The sequence below is a fragment of the Miscanthus floridulus genome, chromosome 11 (genome assembly GCF_019320115.1).
Source record: "Miscanthus floridulus cultivar M001 chromosome 11, ASM1932011v1, whole genome shotgun sequence".
Classification (NCBI taxonomy): Eukaryota; Viridiplantae; Streptophyta; class Magnoliopsida; order Poales; family Poaceae; genus Miscanthus; species Miscanthus floridulus.
The window spans coordinates 70,058,578-70,081,050 of NC_089590.1; the positions used below are offsets into that span (position 1 = coordinate 70,058,578).

Consider the following 22,473-nt stretch of genomic DNA (forward strand, 5'->3'; position numbering starts at 1 on the left):
TGGCGGCGGCGGCGGGCGGCGGGGCACGCAGACGCAGCAATCTCTCGCACGCACTTGTTGCTGACTTCGCGAGGTGCAGCTGCTCAAAGCCGGGGCGCAGCATGATGCCCATGGGCCATGCTAAGCATCGGAAAAGGTCCGGGTTGCCGGAGCACTGACCAAGCTTCCCCGTGTGAGAGCCAGCCATCACCGTCGCTGCTAGCTTTGCGTAAGTTGCCTGCGCTGGCTGCCGCGAGCAATTAACCTATTCATGCTCTCGGGCACGTATCGGCGTACGCATGCTGTCTGCCTGCCTTAAATCGGGCATGTTCGCTTAAACTTATCGGCCAGCTTATCAGCAACAAAACAGCTTCAACCGGCTTATCAATCAGCTTTAATAGTAGCCGAACATGCCCGAAGCAACGGGTGAGAGTTGAGTGTTGGAGTCAGACGACAAACGCAAGGATGAAGCAAGCGCGACGCGTCCATGTGAGGCCGGCCGAATCCAGAGTTGGTGAAGAGACGAGCACAATATATTCCCATTTGCGTCTGATGTGGAAAGGCACGGATTATCTATCACTAATTCATTTAAATAACGGAGGAGGCCATGCGTCCGGCGCATGTAGTAGACGTATAGGGGCCGAAGGCTCGGGTCTGAGTCTGACCATGCCGGTTTGGTTAGGCATGTTCTGTAACCTGCTAGCCATGTGCACCGAGTCTAGCCTGAAACTGTACGTACCGCGTTCTGGCCTTCTATTAGGCGTGTTGTACGTGTTCTGTGTACAAACTCGATCAGAGATTCAGAGCACTTCTTTTCTCAGGCCTTGTTTAGATCATCTCCAAATTCCAAATTTTTTCACTCTCTTTCCATTACATCAATTTTTGGACGCATGCATAGAGCATTAAATGTAGGTAAAAAAAAAACTAATTGCACGGTTTGGTTGTAAATCACGAGACGAATCTTTTGAGCCTAGTTAGTCCATGATCGGACAAAGTTTGTCAAATACAAACGAAACGTGCTACAGTATCCATATTATAAAAATTTACAATCTAAATAAGGCCTCAGTCACTTGAGCTGTTGAGCTTGGTGTCGTCTGGGCTGCACTGACTTTGGTTCTGCCAGTCCTGGACGGACAGTGTGCTAAGAAGTCAGCGCTCTCCGTGTCCGTGGTAGAGTGCGTACATACTCCAACCATTCTTCGCCGGCCCGGCGCGCGGCTGGCGCCCATCCATCTGCTGCCGCGGCTGCTGATTATCCGCCGCACAGGCAATCAGGCGCGCATCCGTGGTGGAATGGAGGTGGAGCGGACTAGAAGCAATATGACGCAAGTGCGCGTCTCAGCTGAGCCGAACACGGAACACCGAACACCACCGGATTACTCACACAGTCACACACTCCCGCCGCTAGCTGCGGCGAGTGCTGCAGGGTGTAGACCACACCTGCCGCGCGCACCTTTCACGCGCACGGAGCAGGTTTTTTGCTCCCCCCTACGCCCTAGCCCACCATACGCCAGTGACCCCACTAGTCCGCTACTGTACTGCATAGTAGGTGCTTCCTACTCCTCGAGCGCGGATCATGCATGATTCGTGGGTGCCAATGCAAGCGCGGCCACTCGTGCACGCGGTTGGTTACAATGTAATGTAATACAAGGTTTGGTGGTCACATGGGACGTGATCGTGGGACGGAGTTTTTTGGGCGCTTTCTCATGTGTCCTGTAGACCTGTACATACTTTGCACCGCTGTTGGTGCGTGCGCGCACGCACAGCCACGGCTCCAAGTTCATGCACTCATGTTGTGCAGGGGGGGGGGGGGGGGGGGGACGACGGGTGCTTCCCAAGTTCGAGCATTCCCACCCTGTATGGTATAGGAGGCCACTAGGCCAATGTGCTAGACCGCACCCGCTTACATGATGGAAATGGGAGGCCAAGTTCCCATTTGGACGTGCCGCTCGGTCTTAGACAGCGAGGGTTGCCCGTATCTCACATCCGGATGGCACCGAAATAATATACTCCGTGTTCAGGATCAATTGCATTTTTTAGACGGAGGGACTAGCCTTCAATAAATGGGCCCAACTTGCTGACATATCTCAACCCAAACATGTTTGTCAAATCAAATACCCTATGATCCAAAAACTAAGTCCGTTAAAGTATCGATGTAGTCTGTATACTGTACTTTGACAAACACTTCCCACCATTTTCCAAAAAAAAAACCTTCCTAGTTACTTCAGCTTTATCATATGGTATGATTTGATCATTGGTGTGACACATTTTGAACTATATCTAAAAATCATTTATAGAAAAAAATATCGGGTATCAGTATTAGGGATACCTGGAAGAAGGAAGCTGATGACCGCGAACGCTAACTCGCCCGGATGGTCAAGAGCGTATTTTGGTCTCGCCCGACCCCGAGGGCGCGGGCTCCGTCTCGCCCGAACCCACGAGCGCGGGCTCCGTCACGTCTGACCCCGAGGGTACGGGCTCCATCTCGTCCGACCCCTCGGGCGCAGACTTCACCTCGCCAGACCCCTCGAAGGGGGATTCCGCCTCGTCCGATGGAGGTCCGTACTGCCTCCAACCACTACGGGTCTAAGAGTATGAACCCAGGGTCAAACTTCTGACACCAGAAAGGGAGTAGGCGCGTCTTGACGTGACCCGCGGCCACGACGGGCCATGCCTGAGGACTCACGTCACCAACAGTGGTGGGCGTGCCAGCGCTATGCTACCTAATCCCCGTACGACTTCCGACGGGGGTATCTACTAACCATGTCGCCCGCGCGGGACGGAATGGAGCGCCACGACTGGCTGACGACGCTCACGTATAGCCCCAGTGATGAACAGGGTTGCGACGTGGAGCCGTCCTCGTCATCATCTACAAGACCAACGGAACCCGCATAAAGGAGATGAAGGGCGTTGCGACCGCGAAGGCCTTCTTCCTCCTCACTTTTCTCTCCCTCACTCTCTTTCTCTCGTGTAACCTACGCCTTCCACTTCAACTATAAAAGGGGAAGCAGACACCCCACGAATGGCACGGCTCAACGCTGAACGGTTCAACGAGTTCAACTAGACTCAACCCCATTCGACCCTTCTGTCAGAGACTTGGGACCTTCTCCCTCTCTCGCCCGTTTGTAACCCCTACTACAAACAAGTGCCGGTAACACGAGCAACCTCAAACTGGACGTAGAGATATTTCACCCGAACCAGTATAAACCCTTGTGTCCTCCGAGCACACTATCCGGGCTAGACGCGCAAACATAAATTTACTAGTCAGCGGTTCGAAACACCGACAAAAATTGTCATAGTTGCTATAGTAAAATGTTGGGCCCTGTTCATTTCGTTGAAATTTGGCTTATGCTGATTTATTGTGAGAGAAAAACATTCCTCGCTCGCTGAAAAGTACTGCTGAAGTAGTTCAAGAGAACAAGGCCTTGGTGACAACCGACGAGTAAATGAAAACATAGGGAAGTAAGAGTAACTCCACGGATCTCTTTCCCCTTTTCTTTTAAATTTAGTATAGGGATCGAGAAGACTTAATTGTATAGTATAAGGTGGTGTTTGAGAAATGGAAAATGGAGGTTGGGATAGGAAAAGGGAAATGGATTGGGATAAATGGAAGGTTTGTGGGATGGGAATGCTAGTCTTTATTTCCCCATGCCTATCTTTATTTCCCATTATCCAAACATGGGATCAAATCTTTCGCTGTCTAAATGTGTCGTAAGGGATGTGTGCTAGAGAAGTTCCATCTCGTTTATATGCAGGACCCATACGTCAGTGGGTAAGGAAATCTCCTTTATGCTCTCTTCTTGTTATTCTCTATGTTAGCTCAACACATAGTGCAACAAGCTTGCTCACCCGCCTCCTTTCTTCTCATTTCTCTCCCTCTCTTTTAGTAAGAGGGACAACAAGCCTGCTTGGCCGGTTGTAAGGATGAAAATGCATCGGATCAGAACGGGTAATGTCTCTTCCATATCCTAATATGTTTTTCTTTGTCGAATTTGGATCGGAGTGGATAATACACTAATGCATATGCGAAAGCGGATTTTTCCGAATGTCGGAATTGGTATGCACATGGAGCGAAAACAAACCGGGTTCAGATTTAAATAGTTGAGTAATACGTGCACAAGTAGAGAATTATATGATTTCAAGAATTAATTTTGTAGTTAGCTAATAACAAGTAGTAGTACACAATAATCTTGTATTGCTTTCCATGTTGTGGCAATCACACGGGCACAATTAACACTTATGAGTTATCTTCACTCACAAATAATAAGTTATTAGACAATATGTGATAACACCAAGCAAGATCTCATTTCAAAAATTACAACGTCAAACAACAGCATCACAAAATAAGAGTTCTCAACTAACAATTTTTTTAAATTCTCTTTCTGAAGGTGATTGAGAAATATTTTTCTCAAACGATGCAAAAAGTTTAGGGTAATAGGATCGTTTTTCTCAATATGGTAGAGATTGGCTTTTACCCATATATCTCCTACTCCATATATGGCGCATTTGAGGGAAAATGGGTTTTCAATCTGGTGATAGTTACCCTAATATCTTTAAGAATATACTATGTTGCACCAAAATAATCGCATATTTTGTAATTATGTTTCATGTTGAATCTAGTAACATCAAGTTTAGGCTATCAATTTTTATATATAGTTTATGATGGTCAAAGGTAAAATATTTTGCCTCAGGGCAAAACTTAATTGACATATATTCATTCTATTTCAAATTATAAGACATTTTACCCTTTCTATATACATAGTTTTTTTGTATGCGTTTAGCTAGATACATAGTAAAAAGTTTGTACCTAGAAAAATCAAAATGTCTCGTAATTTGAAACGGAGGGAATATTTGAAATCTGAGTACTAATTAGAAGTATAGTTCACCCCTTTCAACTTTAGCTATAACTATCCGAAGTGTTGAGCTTTGCTACAGTACTCACAAATAACCGTGGACCATCGATCTAGGAGACTAAATAACATATTACCTCTATTAGATCTCTATTAGGCAAATTATCGAATCACCTGATCCTTGCGTGATGACCACATACATACATTGTCGTAGCGTTCAGGTCAGTGGCAGATCTAGGATGAAAGTTCAAGAGGGGGTTGAAGTTGCGAGTTCATCATCGTCTCCTCTCCAAAGCAGACATGACAACACTACAAGAAACCTATTAATACATGACGATTCAATTCCGTCACAAATCACTAAAAAACCGTCACCAAATAGAATCTGTGATGGTTTTGGATGTCTTCATGGATTGAGCGTCATGGATTGACTTGCGTGACGGTTGTTTGAAAACCTTCATGGATTAATGCAATCCATGACTATTTAAGATCATCGTAGATCAGCCCGAAGCCCACTTAGCCCAACCCAAACCCAGTGTTCATGACAAAAAAAATAACCGTCATGGATTGAATAACCATATCATCATCGATGCTTACATGGATGCCAACGAGGATGGTTACATGGATGCCAACAAGGATGATGGTGTGGTTGTTTTTCCTTATTGGCAGCTCATTTGCATGTTATATCACATACTGCATTTTTTTATAAATCAATTTTGTAACTCGGGTAGTGGGCAAACCCACTTGCATGTTATATCACACAGCCAGGTCATCAATAGCCAAGCCCATTTAAACACCAAAATCCCTACTATTATTATAGCGTGGCATAGCCAATCCAAACGATTATACATGCATACACAGTACATGTCATAAAAAATAACAGTATATTTATGGATTGTAGCATTTCACTAACACCCATACATCAAGAGACTTCCCACCGATCACCAACAAGTCCTCTTGCCCTCCAAATCTTCAGCCAATCACGGGTGAGACATCATCTTACAAAGTTTCTTGTAGTGCAAAAAAATCTTAGAGGGGCCCTAGGGGCTCCATGGGATTAGCGATGATAGGGGGGCTTGAGCCCCCTCCCCCCTCCGTCCCACCGCTAGATCCACCCTAGTTCAGGTCAACAACTTTGAACAAAGGCATTTATGTGACATTGTATATGTGACAATCTTTTCTATGATCTAACTAGTATAAGTAATTTAACTTCCGTACCTAACGTAAAATGACACTAGTGTAACATTATTTTTGTAACTAATAAAAACATAAAATGTGACCCAACAAGATTTTGTAATATTTTTTATTTATTGGAACGTGATGAATGAATGGGAAATAGAAACTTGTTTCATTTTTCAGCATGAAGAAAATAAAGCTGATTCAATTGATAGTGTGATTGTATTGTAACTTTTTTTTGTTGTAACGTGATCGTGCCTAGTTAAGAAACATAAGAGCAACTCCAAGAGATTGTGTAAAATAAGAGCCTAAAATCCATGATTTAGCCATTCTCTAAAATAGAACATCCTCCAAAAGAGTAGAGTAATGCAAGAGTCTTTCTAAATTTCTCATTATCTATTTTATAAAGCTGACATGTCAAGCTGAGATTGGTTCGCTTCCCCATTTCCTGTACTCCCACCATTTGCTTGAACACCACTAGGCAGATGGCGAGCCTTCACGGCATGCTATTTTTACCCAGTGAGAAGTGCGGGATGGATGACTTGTTATATTGGAAAACATGATAGAATGACTGTTGGAGCCATGATTCTTCAAAAAATACCTAAAATAGCATTTCACAACACAAATGGCTAACATAGCATGTCTAAAATTATCTCTTGCCCTGATGGCCTTCTAGTAGCCGTAGCAATTAAAAAGGATATAGAGTATTTTGGAGTTGTTTTGCTCTAACGGGAGTACCGTAGCAAAGCCCAAAGCGTTTAGTAGTCAGCCAACCCTAAGTTCATGATAATTTTGTGATTCCTTTATGCTTTCTCAATAAACTCATATTTGTTTGGTCATATCCGGAACCGAATCAAATAAACTGAAAAAAAATCGATTTTCGATATAATTTAGGAACCGTTTTGTCTCTAGCAATGCACCGGACATGTTGCCCACTTCGCCGAATTCTACTCCTCCAGTCGGCTGGCCCAGTTCTGTCGGTCCACGAGCTTGTCTTGCTTACATTCATTTGGTCCAGTCCAGCCCAAATTGCAGTAGAACCAGCTCAAAATCCTCCGCTCTCTTGTGCGATCCCCAACCTCCCAACATGTCCCCGCGGCCCGCGCTCTCCGCCACGTCACCGATCCGTGCCAACACCCCCTGCCGCATCCCTCCCCTCCGTTTCCGATCCAACGCGCCAGCCTCACAGTCCCACGGATCGACCCGAAACCACCCACCTCCCGCTCCGCACTCCTCAAAACTTTCGCGTTCCCTCCCAAACCCCACCGATAAATACCCCTCCCACCCCAAATCCGCTACCACTCACACAAATCCTCTCCCTCGCTTCCTCCTGATCCGCACTCCAAGTTCCCGCAGCGAAGCTCTCCGTTTCGGCGATGTCGGGGCGCGGCAAGGGCGGCAAGGGGCTGGGCAAGGGCGGCGCCAAGCGCCACCGCAAGGTGCTGCGCGACAACATCCAGGGCATCACGAAGCCGGCGATCCGGAGGCTGGCGAGGAGGGGCGGCGTCAAGCGCATCTCCGGGCTCATCTACGAGGAGACCCGCGGCGTGCTCAAGATCTTCCTCGAGAACGTCATCCGCGACGCCGTCACCTACACCGAGCACGCCCGCCGCAAGACCGTCACAGCCATGGACGTCGTCTACGCGCTCAAGCGCCAAGGCCGCACCCTCTACGGCTTTGGCGGCTAGGTCGGTTCCTTCCGGTGGCGAACTCTATGCGGTGGGCGGTGGCGGCTGTGGTCGTGTTGTGTGCCTAGTCTAGTGTAGTCTGTGCTCTCCGTATCGGTGTTGTTTTGTGGTTGTTGTGTTCTATCTACGCTTTGTGTGTTTGCTGTAATATCTAGGTGCCATTATCAATGGAAAACCGTCGGTTCGTGTTTCTAGTTGTTGCGTTTTGTTCTGGGTCAAGATTCTTCCACTGAGATGGATGCAGTTCTGCACATGCTTCTATTATTCTATTATGTGTTGAATTGCCATTTTTATTCTGTTGAGAAAGCTGCAAGGGTTCAGCGTCATTGGTTGGATCTCTTTGCTTGCGTTTGTTGATGATTGAATGTTTGCTTCAAATCTCTGCTTGTGGTCTCACTGTCTCAGGCTCAGCTTCAGTTTGGGGCTTTGGGCCATTTGCTTCTTTGCTTTACAATTTGCCTGTTTCAGGCTTTTGTTTTTAACTTTACATTCTCAGTTAATTGATAATGGGTGCATCCCTGTAATGGAACCATGAAGTCAATCTGAAAAAAAATGAGTATGGTGGTCGGCGGCAAACTGAGAACTCATAATGGAAGAATGGATCATTTTTTTCAGATTTCTGCTTGTTAGAGGCTCGGATTTTCAGTTTGGGCCAGTTGTCACGTATTTTCCCCTTGATCATTTCAGACTTTTGAATTGAACATATCACCGCAACACAATGTTCTGCTCTCAAGTAGTAATACACTAATACTTCTCTCTTCATGATTCCATCTGCAAGGTCGTTAACTCCTGAATAAAATGAGTGCCTGGATTTGGTAATATGTTTCATCTTCATGTATTTCTACTACATTCTGCAACTGCAGACCAGCGTCAGAGTTTGGCATAAGCTGACATTGTGACTGCCTGACTGCTAAATAAACAAAAAGAAACAGAGAAACAAGAGTTGCAGTTGCTGCCCTTGTTGCAAGCACAGAAATGCAGAGACACTTTATCATTGCTTGCCAGGTAAAATATTGTAATACTACGGAGACATCCTTCTATTTTGAATGATACATCAAGCCTCTTTAGAACAACTATGAGGGGTACATGAAAAAGCATTTATGAGCCAGAGTAACTATCTGAGGCCTTGCACTAAGTAATTTTCTCCTAATAATGATATTGCTTGTTCTGCAGAGGAATATACACCATATCCCAACTCGTAGGATCAGAACAAAAATGAGAAACTGTAAGCTGATCTTGTGGCACTCATTCTCTACAGAAGAAACTGCTTCCCCGTGTATGTCTTGCCATACTCCCAATCCTTGGGCACGACGTTGAAACTGGTTAGCGTCTTGCCATCGCTTGAGCTGAGCTCAAACGACAGAGGTTGTCCCCTCATGTCACAGTTGATGTGCCACACCTGGCCCCAATTGCGGCCCATTGAGAGCCATCCTAACTCTGTTCCTTTGATCTTCACAGATGTAACATCACCCGCGCCACCAACATTGCTGATTAGGACTGTAAAGAAGAAGTGTCGACCATTGACAGAGAATCTGACACCACCTTCACGGAGGCACTTAACACTGCAAACAAGCAAGGAAACATGGTCAATGTAAGCTCAGTCTGACATCGGTCGCTATTGCTTTGTTTTTAACATGTTATTATACAGCTCTGGTTAGCTGTATCGTATAGTAACATATGTTTCTGGGTAAAAGAACAGTTGTCTATAAGTGTATATTCGTATGGAAACACCGAAACACTGATAGTGATAAATGAGCTAGTATGTAACAAGTTCTGGGAATAAAAGTCTGAAACAGCGTAAAGACTAAAGACACGACAGTGTGGATGATTTCAGCCAAATATCCTCAGGCCTATTGTCCTCTGAAATATTGATCAATCAGGAAATAAATTAGATAGAAGCACATTTTATCAACCAGCCGTGTAGGAAATTATAGCAACATGTACCTTACACTGCAGAGTGTCAACTTATATTCACATAATGATGATTGGACATTAGTAGAATATTTGTACAGGTATTGGACAGCACATATAAGTAAATTCATTTTTTTTGAAACAATATAAAATTATCTTTCCAATGGCACTGAAAATGTCAGATTAGTACTTGACTAATTTATGAATGCATGCAAGTACATTTGTAATCTGTTTGGCTCTGGCACTGGAAATGTCAGATTAGTCACTACCTGAAGTTGTCTAATACGAACAGTCATATTTTAGATAGATTGTGTTTGTTGGACTGAATTACTGAAACAGACGTACCAAGTACCAATCATCATAAAATGTTACCAGAAAACACAGAAAGCAAGGTTAAGATCAACTACAAGTAACATAACAGTATAATTTACATTGTGGCTTTGGAATTACTTAGCACTAAAGGACATCTCATGTAGCCATGTTCCCCAGGAAGTAAATGAACTGTGCGTTGTTAAATGCCTGTGCAAAGGTGCAGATGTTCTGGACACATTTCTTTCTGGCTACCATGATAGTTATGCCACTCCTCAGAGGCAACCAATGGAAAATAACACATAATGCTGCCCGGAATTATCAGAACTCTGAAGTTTTGATTTAGATTTGGCAAAATCCATAGACTAGCTCAGCTATGAGCATTTTTTTTTACGTTTTTGAATTCGGTGTGTTGGTGCAATTCATCCTACTGATTCTGGGTTCTAATGACCACTCAGCTGGTCAAGAAACATAGCATGAAAAAATGAAGAAGTGTTTAGGATGGCAACCACCATTTACCACAAATGTTATCACCGGTGACATATAAGTCAGCTCTATTTTAACCCAACCCAAAAATTTTACAGCCCTGAATCAGAAGTAGAGCAATTAAATAGATCTCTAATTCTCATGCACACTACCATGCAATTTTTTTTTGTTTTGAGGGACCATGTAATTTTGTTGATAGCCAAAACCCAAAGAGTCGTGACTACTGATGAAACTAGTATCTGGTTGAAACGCTCACACAAGTTGACAACACAAAGAGGGTCCACTTCCTCCTCCTCTACACTTTCTTCACCAACGGACACTTGCAATTCAGCTTTTCTTGGGTTCCACATTGCGCTAACCAACACAATTCTAGGTCAGCAAGCGCTTTCACAATTTCACACAAAAGTGGATTACGGGGGGTGGGGGTGGGGGTGGGGGATCTCAGATCTAGCAGCAGCAAAAGAAGCAGTGGCACGTACCGGCGGTACTGGATGGGCATGATGCCGGCCTTCCAGAGCGCAATCTTCTCAAACGACTGGATGGGGAGGAGGAAATGGTGGTTGGGCGGGTTGCAGTGGCCGCCGGCGTCAGCGGGAAGGCCGTAGTTTGGGGCGCAGAAGTTGGTGGCCGTGACGACGATGGAGGTGCCGGGGAGGCAGTACTTGAGATCCTCGACGCACTTGACCTCATAGCAGCCGCCGCACGCCGCGCCGCGCTCGAACAGCGCCGTGCTCAGCCCCACCGTCGCCATCCCGTACCCGTGCTTCCCCAGATCCCCGAACCCGCACGCCCCACCTGCACGCCGCATAGCAGAGCAAGAGTTAGGAACAAAGCTTCTACGGGTAGCACCATGCGGCCGGAATCAATCAAGAACCGTACGGACGCACAATTCCGGTAACCGAACGTGCGGTTCGGTGGAAAATTTCGTTACAGGGGCACCCTTAAAAGAGAAATCATTATGCGTGCTTGCAACATTGATACGACGAATTAAAGATGCCCAAGGTCGGCTGGCAGAATTGCGGTTGATGGGATGAACAATGAATGAGGCAGGCAAGTCTGGAAGCGTACCGATGGCGTCTTCGGGGTCGGCGGCGTAGTAGGATGCCTTGGCGGGGCGCCACTCGGAGAGCGCGGAGGAGCCGTAGGAGGACGGGTGCTGGTGTCCGGCGGCGAGGGCCGGGAGGAGGAGGAGGAAGAGCAGGAGCGGCGGAGCCATGGCTCCCGACTGCTCGCTGCCGGTGCCGGTATGGTACTCTGCAAGTGTGGACTGAGGAGGAAGCTGGGGAGTGGGGTGAACTGAGGAGGAACTCTGCAAGTGTGGTGCTTTCAGCTTGGGTACTTTTGCAGGTTTCTGGGTCCTTCCAGCTTTTTATAGATGTTTTTAAAGGGTATTTTAAGTGTGGAGTGTTTTTTTTTGAAGTGGCCTTTGCATGTTTGTTTTCTGTGGATAATAATAGACTGAGAATAGTGAGTGGAAAGGAGTTGACGTAGAAAGGAATCAAAAGGCTGGATGGGAGGGAAGAATGCAATGCAGCAATGGTGTTTAACTAATAAACCTAGATTGTACTATGCTTTTTGATGGGAGTGAAACATCAATTGTCCGTAGACACGTGTAGATGTACTACAAGTGCTCTTGTTGAGTTCCACAGATTAGCTCTTGTCGAGTTCTTAATTTCAGATGGTTGATGCTATGTACAAGTAAAATTCAAAAGATTTCATAACACCAGCATTTGTTTGTATCCTTTTATTCATTTATTCACCTTTTGTTGTCAACTTTGCTGTGCGGCGCAACTCCGTTTCAATTTTTATTTTTTATATTTGCTTTTTGCTTTTTGAACGTATGTCCTTAAGACAGTGGCATTCGCATTTGAGCATAAAGTACAGAGGTAAGTAGCATCGTAGATTGGACACAATACAAGTCATGAACTTATTACAGCTTTACGGAGCGTACTACAGTTGTCGAATTTATTTGCTCTTAATATCATCATCTAATATCAGGCCAAGAGATTGTGAGAGAAAAATACCGTTCATTCGCTGAAAAAGTACGGCTCATAAGACAAATGAATAGGGCCAGGAAAGTCTTAAGTTTATGTCAATGGAAATTATATAGCTACTAGACAAATAGGCCCCGTTCGTTTCGCTGAAAAAACGAGCAGAAACACTATTCTGGTTGATTTGTTGTGAGAGAAAAATATCGTTTCGACTGGAAAAAACAAGCTGAAAAGTACGGATTAGAAGAGAAGCGAACACGCTTGCTTGACTGCACGGCGTGGGAGTGTGACGCTGTAAATGACAGGTGGACCTCATGCCTAGCGTGTTTTTTTCCCCTAGTGTTTGTACTCCGTACGTCGGTGGCAAGTCACGGTGAAATTACGGCAGAGGATCTTGTTCCACACGAGACAAATCACACAACCTTCAGCTTCCCCAATGCTCACCGGTACTGGTAGGAACCAGAGGAGGTACGTATCAACCAGGCGCTCACCGGGGAAGGAAGGCCCGGAACTGGAACAAGGGTGCGCTAGCGCTTCCCTGTCCCAGCGACCCACCGGGAACATTTTGATTCCACGGGCCTGCCGCCTGCCTTCTTTCAGGTAGCTTCTGGCTGGACCACCGATCGATAATGGCGGGGACACACACAGAGGTTGGACTTCCACGGACGGGCGCCACGGCACTCGTACGCATGTGAGGTGGTGTGAGCCCTCTCGTTTCTGTCCCCTTGCGACCCTGGGGATTCTCCGTGACACGCGCATCCAGGCCCTGATTAGGCCCAGGCACGCGGCCATTGGATGGTGCTGCTAAATTTCATGGAGATGGAGCCGCCCGGCGCGAGCCACTTCGATCTCGATCGACGGATCCGAGTCGCCTGCTGCGGTCCACTACGGCCATGGCGGTGGCGCGGCAGCAAGATCCGCTTCTGTAGGCGAGCAGCAATGGGTCGTGGTATTATCGACGTATCGTGGACAAGATGCGCCTGTAGATCGGTCAACGTGCCCGCTCGCTCGCTCCCCGTATATATTTCTGCATGTGGATATGGGGGCGTCGAATGACAGAGTGGACTGGGATTTTGATCCCATGTTTAGCCACCGCGCGCGAGGACTAGCTCGGTGTTACATGTGCATGTGTTGGCGTCGGGCGTCGTACAGGCGCGCGGTGGCTACGGCATGTCGATCAGTCATGGAACAGTTGGACATGAAGGAGCAAGGAACAGTCATGGAACGAAGCAAACCTGCGCCGTGATCTCATCATCACGTGTCCTACGCCACTCATGGCCCTAGAGAGGCACCAGCGTGAATCGAGCGGCGCGCGCGGGGAGAGATCAGCAAGCAAATGCAGGAGGTGGTGAGCTGAGCTCCACGGATCGAGACGTGCCCGGCGGTGCGCCCGTGCCTGCCGGCGACGCGTACGTACGTGCATGCTCCGCCGCGATCTGGCATTCACCGGCTCGGCCGGCGTGCACTATGCCGGCAGAGCGTTGTCATGGCATGGCAGCAGCCAAAGCGAAACGAACGATACAGTGGAGAAGGAGCGAGAGCGAGCCGTGCCCGTGCGTCGGAGGGCTCCTCAGGCCGGGACCAGCCCGTTTGTTTTCGGAATTTCTAAATATCTGCCAGCATATTTTTTGTGCGTTTTTTCCCCACTTTTGTATGGTCTAGATGAATGTTAAGATTCGTGCTTTTCTACTTGTACAGACTCACTGTTTTCTCTTTCGTGGGCCCATCTAATTCGTTGTTCTGGGAGGCGTTGTCCGCTAGTTTCGTTGGCCGCGGCGTTGTCTGCAGCGGCGGCGGCGGCCCGCCGCGTTGTCAACTGTGTCCGCGGCGGTGTTGTCCGAGGCTATTTGCGCTAGTCTGAAATCACTGTGCTCTGTACTGCTGCTTCTTACTTCCAAATGCCTATAATTTACTGCAGCTATTTGTCCCACGTTTCAGATTAGAAACAAGCGGTATCTCTTTGTGCTGATGCTTGATAAGAGAAGCCTACAAATTATTTTGGAATGCAGGCTTCATTGGTTCAGGTCTTTGGAGAAGGCAGAGAGTTTTAGGTGAACTGTTCTGGCTGTATGTTGGTTTGGATAGAAGATGCTTGAAGTGAAATAGTAGATGAGGATACAAGTAAATCAAAATTCTCTTTGCTGCTACTAGTTCCCAAATTACCTTTTTGCAGACTTGCAGATAACACAAGGAGGTGCATGTTTGCATAGATTGATTGGATCGTTATGCAGACTACGTTCCAGTCTTCTTCTAGTTGTATGGCATGTAAATTGGGATGTTTTTTTTGGTTGATATAGGGCTGAGCTAGGATTTTGATTTACCTTCTTATCATGGTTGATACGATCAAGCGAACATGGTGTGTGGCTGGAGCTGCAGCCCATGAACTGACATCTACTATAGCGATAACTACTGCAGCCACAGCGGCCGTTAAGCAGAAGCGAAAGAGAAATGGATGCATATGGCACACACAACTAATGAGCATGTTCTTGTAGTTTGCTCTAGCCACACTAAGGACTATAGACCTACTCTTATCAATAGCAATTTGCTCTGCTCGGCTATGATTTTTTACAGCTGTCTAGGCTGCAGCTGCTGGACTGGCTGTAGTAGTTTTGGTACCCTTGCAGCAGCAGCACAACTACATTCCTGTTTTTGGTGTGTTTCTTTTAGTAATTCGTAGCAAAAGGCAGGTGCAAATTTATGGAGATTTTTTTCTGAGATGAAGGTCCTTGGGGGTTGATTGGGTTACCTCTGATGCATTGGTCATTTTCTTCTTCTGATGTTGGTGTTGCTTTGATGTTTGGTCTTGCTCTTCCTTTGGTGTTCATCGTTCTCCTCCGTGTTCTACGCCGCCGTCGCTGCCATCTCAGGTGCCGCGAGATGTGTTGCTGTAATTTCTGTGAATTAATATGTGCTGTAATTTCTGAGCTCTTTCTATTCGTTGGATATGTGTGCTGTAGCTGTGTTGTCATTTTTTTTTTATTTCTTGACGTGGCACATTTTGATTTCTGAAAGTGAGATAACAAGCATCAAAATCTTCCAGAAGCTGTCATGTGACGTATATCTGGTGTATTTTCGTTGTTTTGTTTGTCTTGTGTGACATGTTACGTGGCAACTTTTGATTTGCTGAAAAAGTGAAAGACAACAACAGAAAAAATCTTCCATAAGATTTGGAGTCAGTCAGCACACAGTACGCGTAATCAGGCGGGCCGCACCGCGCAACGGCAAACCCAGCTTAGTTTTCAGGTGGGCTTGAAGCCTACTAGGCGGGAACGAACGTTGGGTAACATTTCGTGGGCTTCCCTGATAGAGCCCCGCTAGCCTGCTCCGTCGTTGCGAGCCATGGCCGTTAATATAGGAATGTTAGCCCATACAACCGACAAGCATGGGCCCGACCCAACGAGAAAACGCTTTTCCTATATTTTCCAAATTCTCTATTTTTTATATCCCGAGCCAAGTCTGACTAATAAATGCCGCTTCAACCGTCGTACTTGAACCAGAATTAGTACAAAGCGCACCATTATAGTGGCATTTGACGCCCGCTCGCGATCCTGCGGTGAAGGCGAAAACGACGTGCGGTTAGGTGTCCATGAGTCACGTTTGGAGCCACATCAGCAGCCTGCCGCTTGACGTGGACAAGCGGGCAGCTCTGAGCCACGGGGAGCCACGCATCTGCTCCTCGTTGCGATTACTCATGGCTCCCCGCAGGCCAGGCCGTATTTTTAGCCTGCCGCTGGCGCCTTGATGCCGCGCTGATCTGGCGCGCACGGCGGGGGCTCGTTCCTCGGCCGACCGACCATCCGTGTGTGGCGCGGATCCGAAGCGGGCTGCCGGGGCTACAGACCGCCAGTGAGTCTGATTTCTTTATTAAATCATAGGTACTTAGTTTTAAATTACTATTAATCTTTAGCTTTAATCCTAAATATTTATTATTTAGTCTCTCTTTGTTCCTATCCTATATCCGCCACTGTCTCCCTGGGACACTGATGATAACTCACAAGCAACCCTTAAACATTTTTTTTTGTTTCGAAAGATCACCCTCAAATCTTTTGAACGATTTGATGCTCTGATCCCTTTCATACAAAAGAAGACCGACGTTATCACGTTACATGCAAGCCTTTTCGTCTCCATATGGTACAACGTTTTAAATAAAATAACAAAAAAGACAGCGTGACAATCCGAGCATTCGCAGCTGACACGAACGTTTTTTTTTATTTTTTTTAGCAAGCAAGAGATCTGACGGCAAAAGATTGCCAAGGCCAGTTGCTGCAGCGTGCAGGAGTGCAGAGGCGACCCACCCCGGCACCACTGGACGAGCCGGGGCTGGTCGACACGCCAGGGCCCAGAGTGAGGAGGACCGAGGAGGAAACCAACCCGTGCGGGCACAGCAGCAGCAGCAGAGCCGCGCATCTCCTCGCGAAACCGTGCAAGCAAACAGGTGGAGGCCTTATCCTCTCCGTCCTCCTCTTCCTTCCCAGGACGCAGCCCCCCGTTAACCCACTCCCACTCCTCCGACACGAAAAGAAAAGGGAGGACGACAGGCAGGGTCGCTCGCCGTAGAACGGAACGGATGAGAACGAGACGGGCTGCTGTAGATAATAACCCACCTGCACCCCTTTTTTGTTGGTCCCGCGAGCTGACTGACGGCTCGTTTATCTTCTCCCGCGCGCATGCGCATCCCCCGCTACTCGTTGTCATTCTTATCCGCCTGCCTCCGCCCTCCGCCCTCCGCCCTCCGCCACCGCTACCTTTATAGCTCTGGCTTCCTTCCTCCATTCCCTCCCCATGCCTTCTTCGTCTTCGTCTTCGTCGTGTCGTGCAGCCCCGCAACAGTCGTCAGCTTAGAGCATCGTATCGTACCACCTCATCGTTCCACCGCTCGCTCGTTCGTTCGTTCGTTCTTTCGCGTGATCTGCTTTGGTGGAGTTGGGGAATGGAGGCCTACGTCCTGTTCGCGCGCGGCAAGGAGGAGGTGATCAGCAGATTCGAGGAGCAGGAGGAGGACATCGGCTGCCCGTCCGAGTCCTCCGCGGCGCGTTCCACGTCGTCGTCCTCCGACGGGGTCGACCTCGCCGACGACGCCAGCTCGTCCGGGTCCACCTGCCACTTCGAGATGGCCTCCCTCATAACGCACCTCCCGATCAAGTACGTAGTCGTGGCCGCGCGCCGGCCGGCCAGGCATTGCTGCCGCGTCGCTTCCGGCTTACAAAGATTTGGTCTTGGCGGGTGTGCTGCTGTGATCTGACAACGCCGCGCTGCTTTGTTTGCGGTGTGCAGGAGGGGCCTGTCCAAGTTCTTCGACGGCAAGTCGCAGTCGTTCGCGTCGCTGGCGGCGGTGGGCGGCCTCGAGGACCTGCCCAAGCCGCCGGCGAAGCGCCTCAAGACGTCGCGGAGCTGCGGCGTCGGCCTCAAGGATGCGCACCGCGGCCCTCCCTCCGCGGCCGGCAAGAAGCAAGCGTCCAGGGCGCGGCTGACGACGCCGCCGGCGCTCCGCTCGGCGCCGAGAAGACTGGTGCGAGCGCGGCCGCTTGTAACGGCGAGACCAGCGGCGGCCGGGAACCCCCTGTTATTTGCATAGGGGATTCGCAGGCCTACCAGTAAAATCACTGCCACATAATACGGTTGTTGGTTTGCGTGGAACTTGAAAATGAAATGGCCAAAAGAGATTTGGGGACTAGGCGCGTGTGGAATTGTGGATACCTTGCATCTGTAAATATTTTGCAAGAGAGCTAACATGTTACAAAGGTGTTTTTTTTCTGGATTTGATCCGGCTTGCATCAAATTGGTTTGTCCTTTCCATAGCTCCGTTCGTGTGATCTCCAATTTGTCCTTTCCACATCTCTGCATTTCGTTGGAGCCTGTAGATGTTACAATCAGAACACGCCTGATCAATGTGCTGCTGATAGTTTTAGTGACGGTGCACTAACTATTGACAAGTATACAAAAGGTGAGCAGTGAGCTTAGCCCATTTTCCTCCCCAACAAGGGCCAGAAGACCTTTGCTTGAACTTTTGGAAGGAAGGGCAAAAAAAGCTAAACATTTACGTGGTTCAGAGCATCTCCTAGATCCTAGAGACTCTATCTTAAACCCACACTCTAATTCATCATGAGTCATTTGAATAAAATCGTTTTTAATATCTTTCTACCGTCCAACAGTTTCTGTATATCTCGTGTGGACTCTAGAGATCTAGCCACGTTTTCTATCTTTGTCGAGCGAGAAATCCGGAATAAAAGATTTAGAGATCTAATTAAAAAAGTTGTTGGAGGGTATTTTCTTTTACTAAAATCTCATTCCTATCAATTAGAAATGATATAAAAATACTCTTGAAGATCTCTTAAGTAGGAAAACACAAAGACCACAACTAAAGAAATGCCATACCAATTACAATATAATTGCAAAACCCACAACTAAAGAAATACCACATACATATAATTACCATGTGCCCTTAGATCTTAGAGGGAGAGACCGTTGCTTCCAAGGATTGGCGATACCATGTAGACCGTTAAGCGCAACCGCCACTGCCGCGTCATGTTACAGTTTTAAGAACAAAGACGTGTACACCATAAGAATACCAATATTAATATCATAAAATAAATAAATTCAGAGTATTACAAAGTTACTTAAAGTCTTCTAGAAATAATAAAACATAAATGTCTCATTTACTAATCAGTGGAAGTCCATTATGCACAGATCGCTACTAATCAATTGAGGAACACGTAGGCCAAACACTCTTAGAAGTCCTTTAGGAACTCCACAACAACCTCCATCTTCAATCGCACAAAAAAACACTCCATTTTCTGAGCAACATTAAATTATATAGAACCAAATTGTAGATGGAAAAAGAAAGTGTGAGCACGTGTTGTAGTCTGCAAGTTTGGGAAAAATATGAGTAACACCATAAACAAGGATAAGTTGTCTGCTGGCCGTGTGGAAGCAATTTTAGTCATCAAATTTCTTTAGCACATTATATTATTAAATGTGTATGTAATTCCTAACTATAAGGATTAGATGACTTTAAGAGGAGGGTTTAAATTGCGTCTCTAAAAAATTTAAACAACAAACCTCAGCCTATTAAAGCTACTACACCCCTAGGCACGAACTAGCCCTAGAACAACTACTAGAGCAAGCTAAAGAAGATCTCTAGGGCCACCGCACTAAGTTGTGTCCAGTTAGAACACACTAGCAAAGAGTCCTTATTGGGAATTTGCAAGAAAGAAACCTAGCTAGTGCATCAGTAAGACAAAATCGAGTCTAGCAAAAGACTCACACAATGTCTTAAGCACATAAAAAAAGATAAGCAATGGAAGTAAAACTCGTCAAATAAAGAGGCGGACAAGCGATAATCAGATTTTCCCGATGGCATTAAGTAGTTCCCATTACCCTCTAGTCCATACTGGAGCACCCGGTCTCTTGAGTCAGAGAGGCTCAAGTGGAGTACTCATTCTCCACTTCAGATTGGCGGGTCTCAAACTAAGGATCCTTCCAACAAGCAACTCACCTGATAAGGTCACCTAGTCCTCCACCAGGCCGTCTAGGAGCTGGCAAACTCTAAGAGTAGCTAGCATTCACTCTTTGGTTGATCAAGCTTTAAGGCAAGAGGACAAAGATGCACATAAGTCACTCACAAGCATTCTTCTTGACTTGAACTGTCCTCAAATCCTTCACTATGTCTTCAAATATGTGTATAACTGTCTGGCACGCGTACTCATTGGAAATCAGAAAGAAATATAGCCTAAGGGTTTTCCTATCCCTCTCCCCTCTCCTCTTCCCCAAGCGCCTCTCTCTCTCTTCCTGCCGCACCTCCACCAAACCCTAGCCGCCACCCTCATCCTCCATAGCCGCCCACAGCCAGCCCCCTCCACCATAGCCGCACCCCCAAACCAGCCCTAGCCAACAGACGTGTTACACATCACCTTCTCTTTCGCCAAAATTGTTGGAATTTGGTCCATATAACTCTTGAAGAAGACATACCTTTTCCAGAAGCTTTGCAAGCTATCAGAAATCGGTCCCACCCAAAGTTCTTTATGATGGTGGCAATCCTGTTGTCTTGGGCCATTTAGAATGCGAGGAATGATCTAATTTTCAGCAACATTCAAACCAAGTTGCATTCTGTGAAAGAGACCTTCAGAAAAGAGAAGAAGTTGCTCACTCTGAGGGCAAAGGCTAAACACTCAGCTCTCTTTGACCTATGGATCCAGAATATGTTATAGTCCTCTTTTGTACTTGTATTTTCTTCCTCTCTTTTTGGGTCTCTTGAAGTGTTGTTGTTGTTTTTGTAATTTAGTAAACTTGTAACTTGTAAGTTTGGTTTTCAATAAATCCCTGTAGGGGCTTTGGCCCCTCCAGTTTCATCAAAACATTCATCATCGCTAGACAGAGAGAACAGAGAAGCGATGCTTCTTATTCTTGGTAGTGAAATCTGCTGGCAAGTAGCAGCAGGAAGAGGAGCTAGCAGAGTAGTAGATATGACATTCATGAGATAAAACATGTGAATGTTTTATAGAGTATCGACACTTATATAGGAGCAGTACCAAAGTATTATGATTTTTTTCATTATAGATACAAAGTTACATTTGCCCAAAGTGGCTATGTGTCGGGTACCTTAGAACGGGGTACCCCGAGCGAACATCAAAGGGATCGCTTAAGTCCCATCGAAAAACAAAGCTAGAAGGTAAGCCGTGGGCCCCTCACCCGCCACGACCGAGCCCACCAGGCCCTCCGCCTCGCCTCGAGCCTCGCGCAGGAGGTCTCGGCATCCTGACGCAATCTCCGCCTCGCGCGAGGCTCTCCACGGAAGGCCTCGGCAGGGAACACGCTCTCCACATCGCGCGAGGCTCTCCACGGAAGGCCTCGGCAGGGGGTGCATTCTCCGTCTCGCGCGAGGCCTCATTCTCCGTGTCGCTCGAGGCTGGTTCATCCGCGGCCCGTCGCCCCCCGCCTCGGTCGACCCTCCCGACAGCGCGTCATGTCTCATTAATACTTCAACCACTCCCGCAATCTCAGCCGGACGATGGCTCGACGCCACAGAATGGCCGACGGGACCTGAGGTCGCATCAGTGCCATACCGGCTGGGACAGGGCACGGCGGGGATTACCGGCCACTGTGTTCTGACGCTGTGCCCACGATCAGCGCCATACCGGCTGGGACAGGGCACGGTGGGGATTACCGGACACTGTGTTCTGACGCTGTGCCCACGATCAGCGCCCACACTACACTGTGTCCCACGATCCCCGCCTCGAAAACAACATCGCACGGACAACTTGGCCCGGGTCATCACCGCCTCCAAGCCGACGCACCAGATCAGCCACCCACTCAGGGCCTCGGCACTGTGCACCAAGGTCTTGGCTATCTTGGGGTTCATGCCCGCCGAGACCCCCCACTACAGTGCAGCCTCGGCACCGACCAAGCCTCGGCCTCGCGCACAGTCCGCCCACAGCGGCTTGCACGTCCACCGCCGCACCCACTCCGAGGCAGTCCCGGGGCTCCCACGACGCACAGGATCGGATGGGACTAGCACGCCGCCCCAGTGCTCCAAGGACGGACCACTCCGATGACCACGCCGCCATAGGAACAGGCCACAGGGCTCGGACATGCCGCCCCTGTTGGCACAACGCCGCATAGTTAACACATGTACTGTCCTTGTCCTCCCTTCAACTATAAAAGGAGAGGACTTGGGCCATTTAGAAGAGGGGGAGGAGAACACCTGGTAGCTCACACACATACACATCCCAGCCGCCTGAGAGCAACGTCTCAAGCAGCCCATACGACACCTCGCCGAGACCTAGGATTAGCTCCCTCTCTCACTGTGCTTGTAACCCCCTACTACTAGCACTTTGATGCAAGGAATACAAGATCGATCTCTCAGACTGGACGTAGGGCATCGATTGCCTAAACCAGTATAAACCTTGTGTCTCTTTGCATCACCATCCGGGATTAGGAGCACACAGTTCAAACTCACTAGTTGGTAGAAGACCCCCGGTCCGAAACACCGACAGTTGGCGCACCAGGTAGGGGACCTCTACGTGTCAGTTTCGTCATCCCAACAAGTTCCGGATGGCAGACCCCGTACGACCGCTGTGTCTCGGCACG

At 47.8% G+C, this 22,473-nt stretch overlaps 3 protein-coding genes across 3 annotated transcripts; 2 read left to right on the forward strand and 1 right to left on the reverse strand.

The window, feature by feature from the left end:
* The first annotated feature begins 7,308 nt into the window (after positions 1–7,308).
* On the forward strand, positions 7,309–7,884 carry LOC136493558 (histone H4). The gene has a single exon (XM_066489654.1). It carries the CDS (start codon positions 7,379–7,381, stop codon positions 7,688–7,690), a length of 312 nt encoding a protein of 103 aa, XP_066345751.1. The 5' UTR covers positions 7,309–7,378; the 3' UTR covers positions 7,691–7,884.
* A 762-nt stretch (positions 7,885–8,646) lies between these two features.
* On the reverse strand, positions 8,647–11,742 carry LOC136493349 (expansin-A10). Its single transcript, XM_066489426.1, has 3 exons — positions 11,465–11,742; positions 10,876–11,191; positions 8,647–9,252 (listed from the first exon to the last, which is right to left on the reverse strand). Exons 1-3 carry the CDS (start codon positions 11,610–11,612, stop codon positions 8,943–8,945), a joined length of 774 nt encoding a protein of 257 aa, XP_066345523.1. The 5' UTR covers positions 11,613–11,742; the 3' UTR covers positions 8,647–8,942.
* Positions 11,743–17,077: 5,335 nt separating this feature from the next.
* Positions 17,078–18,135, forward strand: LOC136493350 (protein OXIDATIVE STRESS 3-like). The gene is made up of 2 exons (XM_066489427.1): positions 17,078–17,529; positions 17,662–18,135. The coding sequence occupies exons 1-2, from the start codon at positions 17,318–17,320 to the stop codon at positions 17,960–17,962; spliced, it is 513 nt and encodes a 170-aa protein (XP_066345524.1). The 5' UTR covers positions 17,078–17,317; the 3' UTR covers positions 17,963–18,135.
* Positions 18,136–22,473: the final 4,338 nt, after the last annotated feature.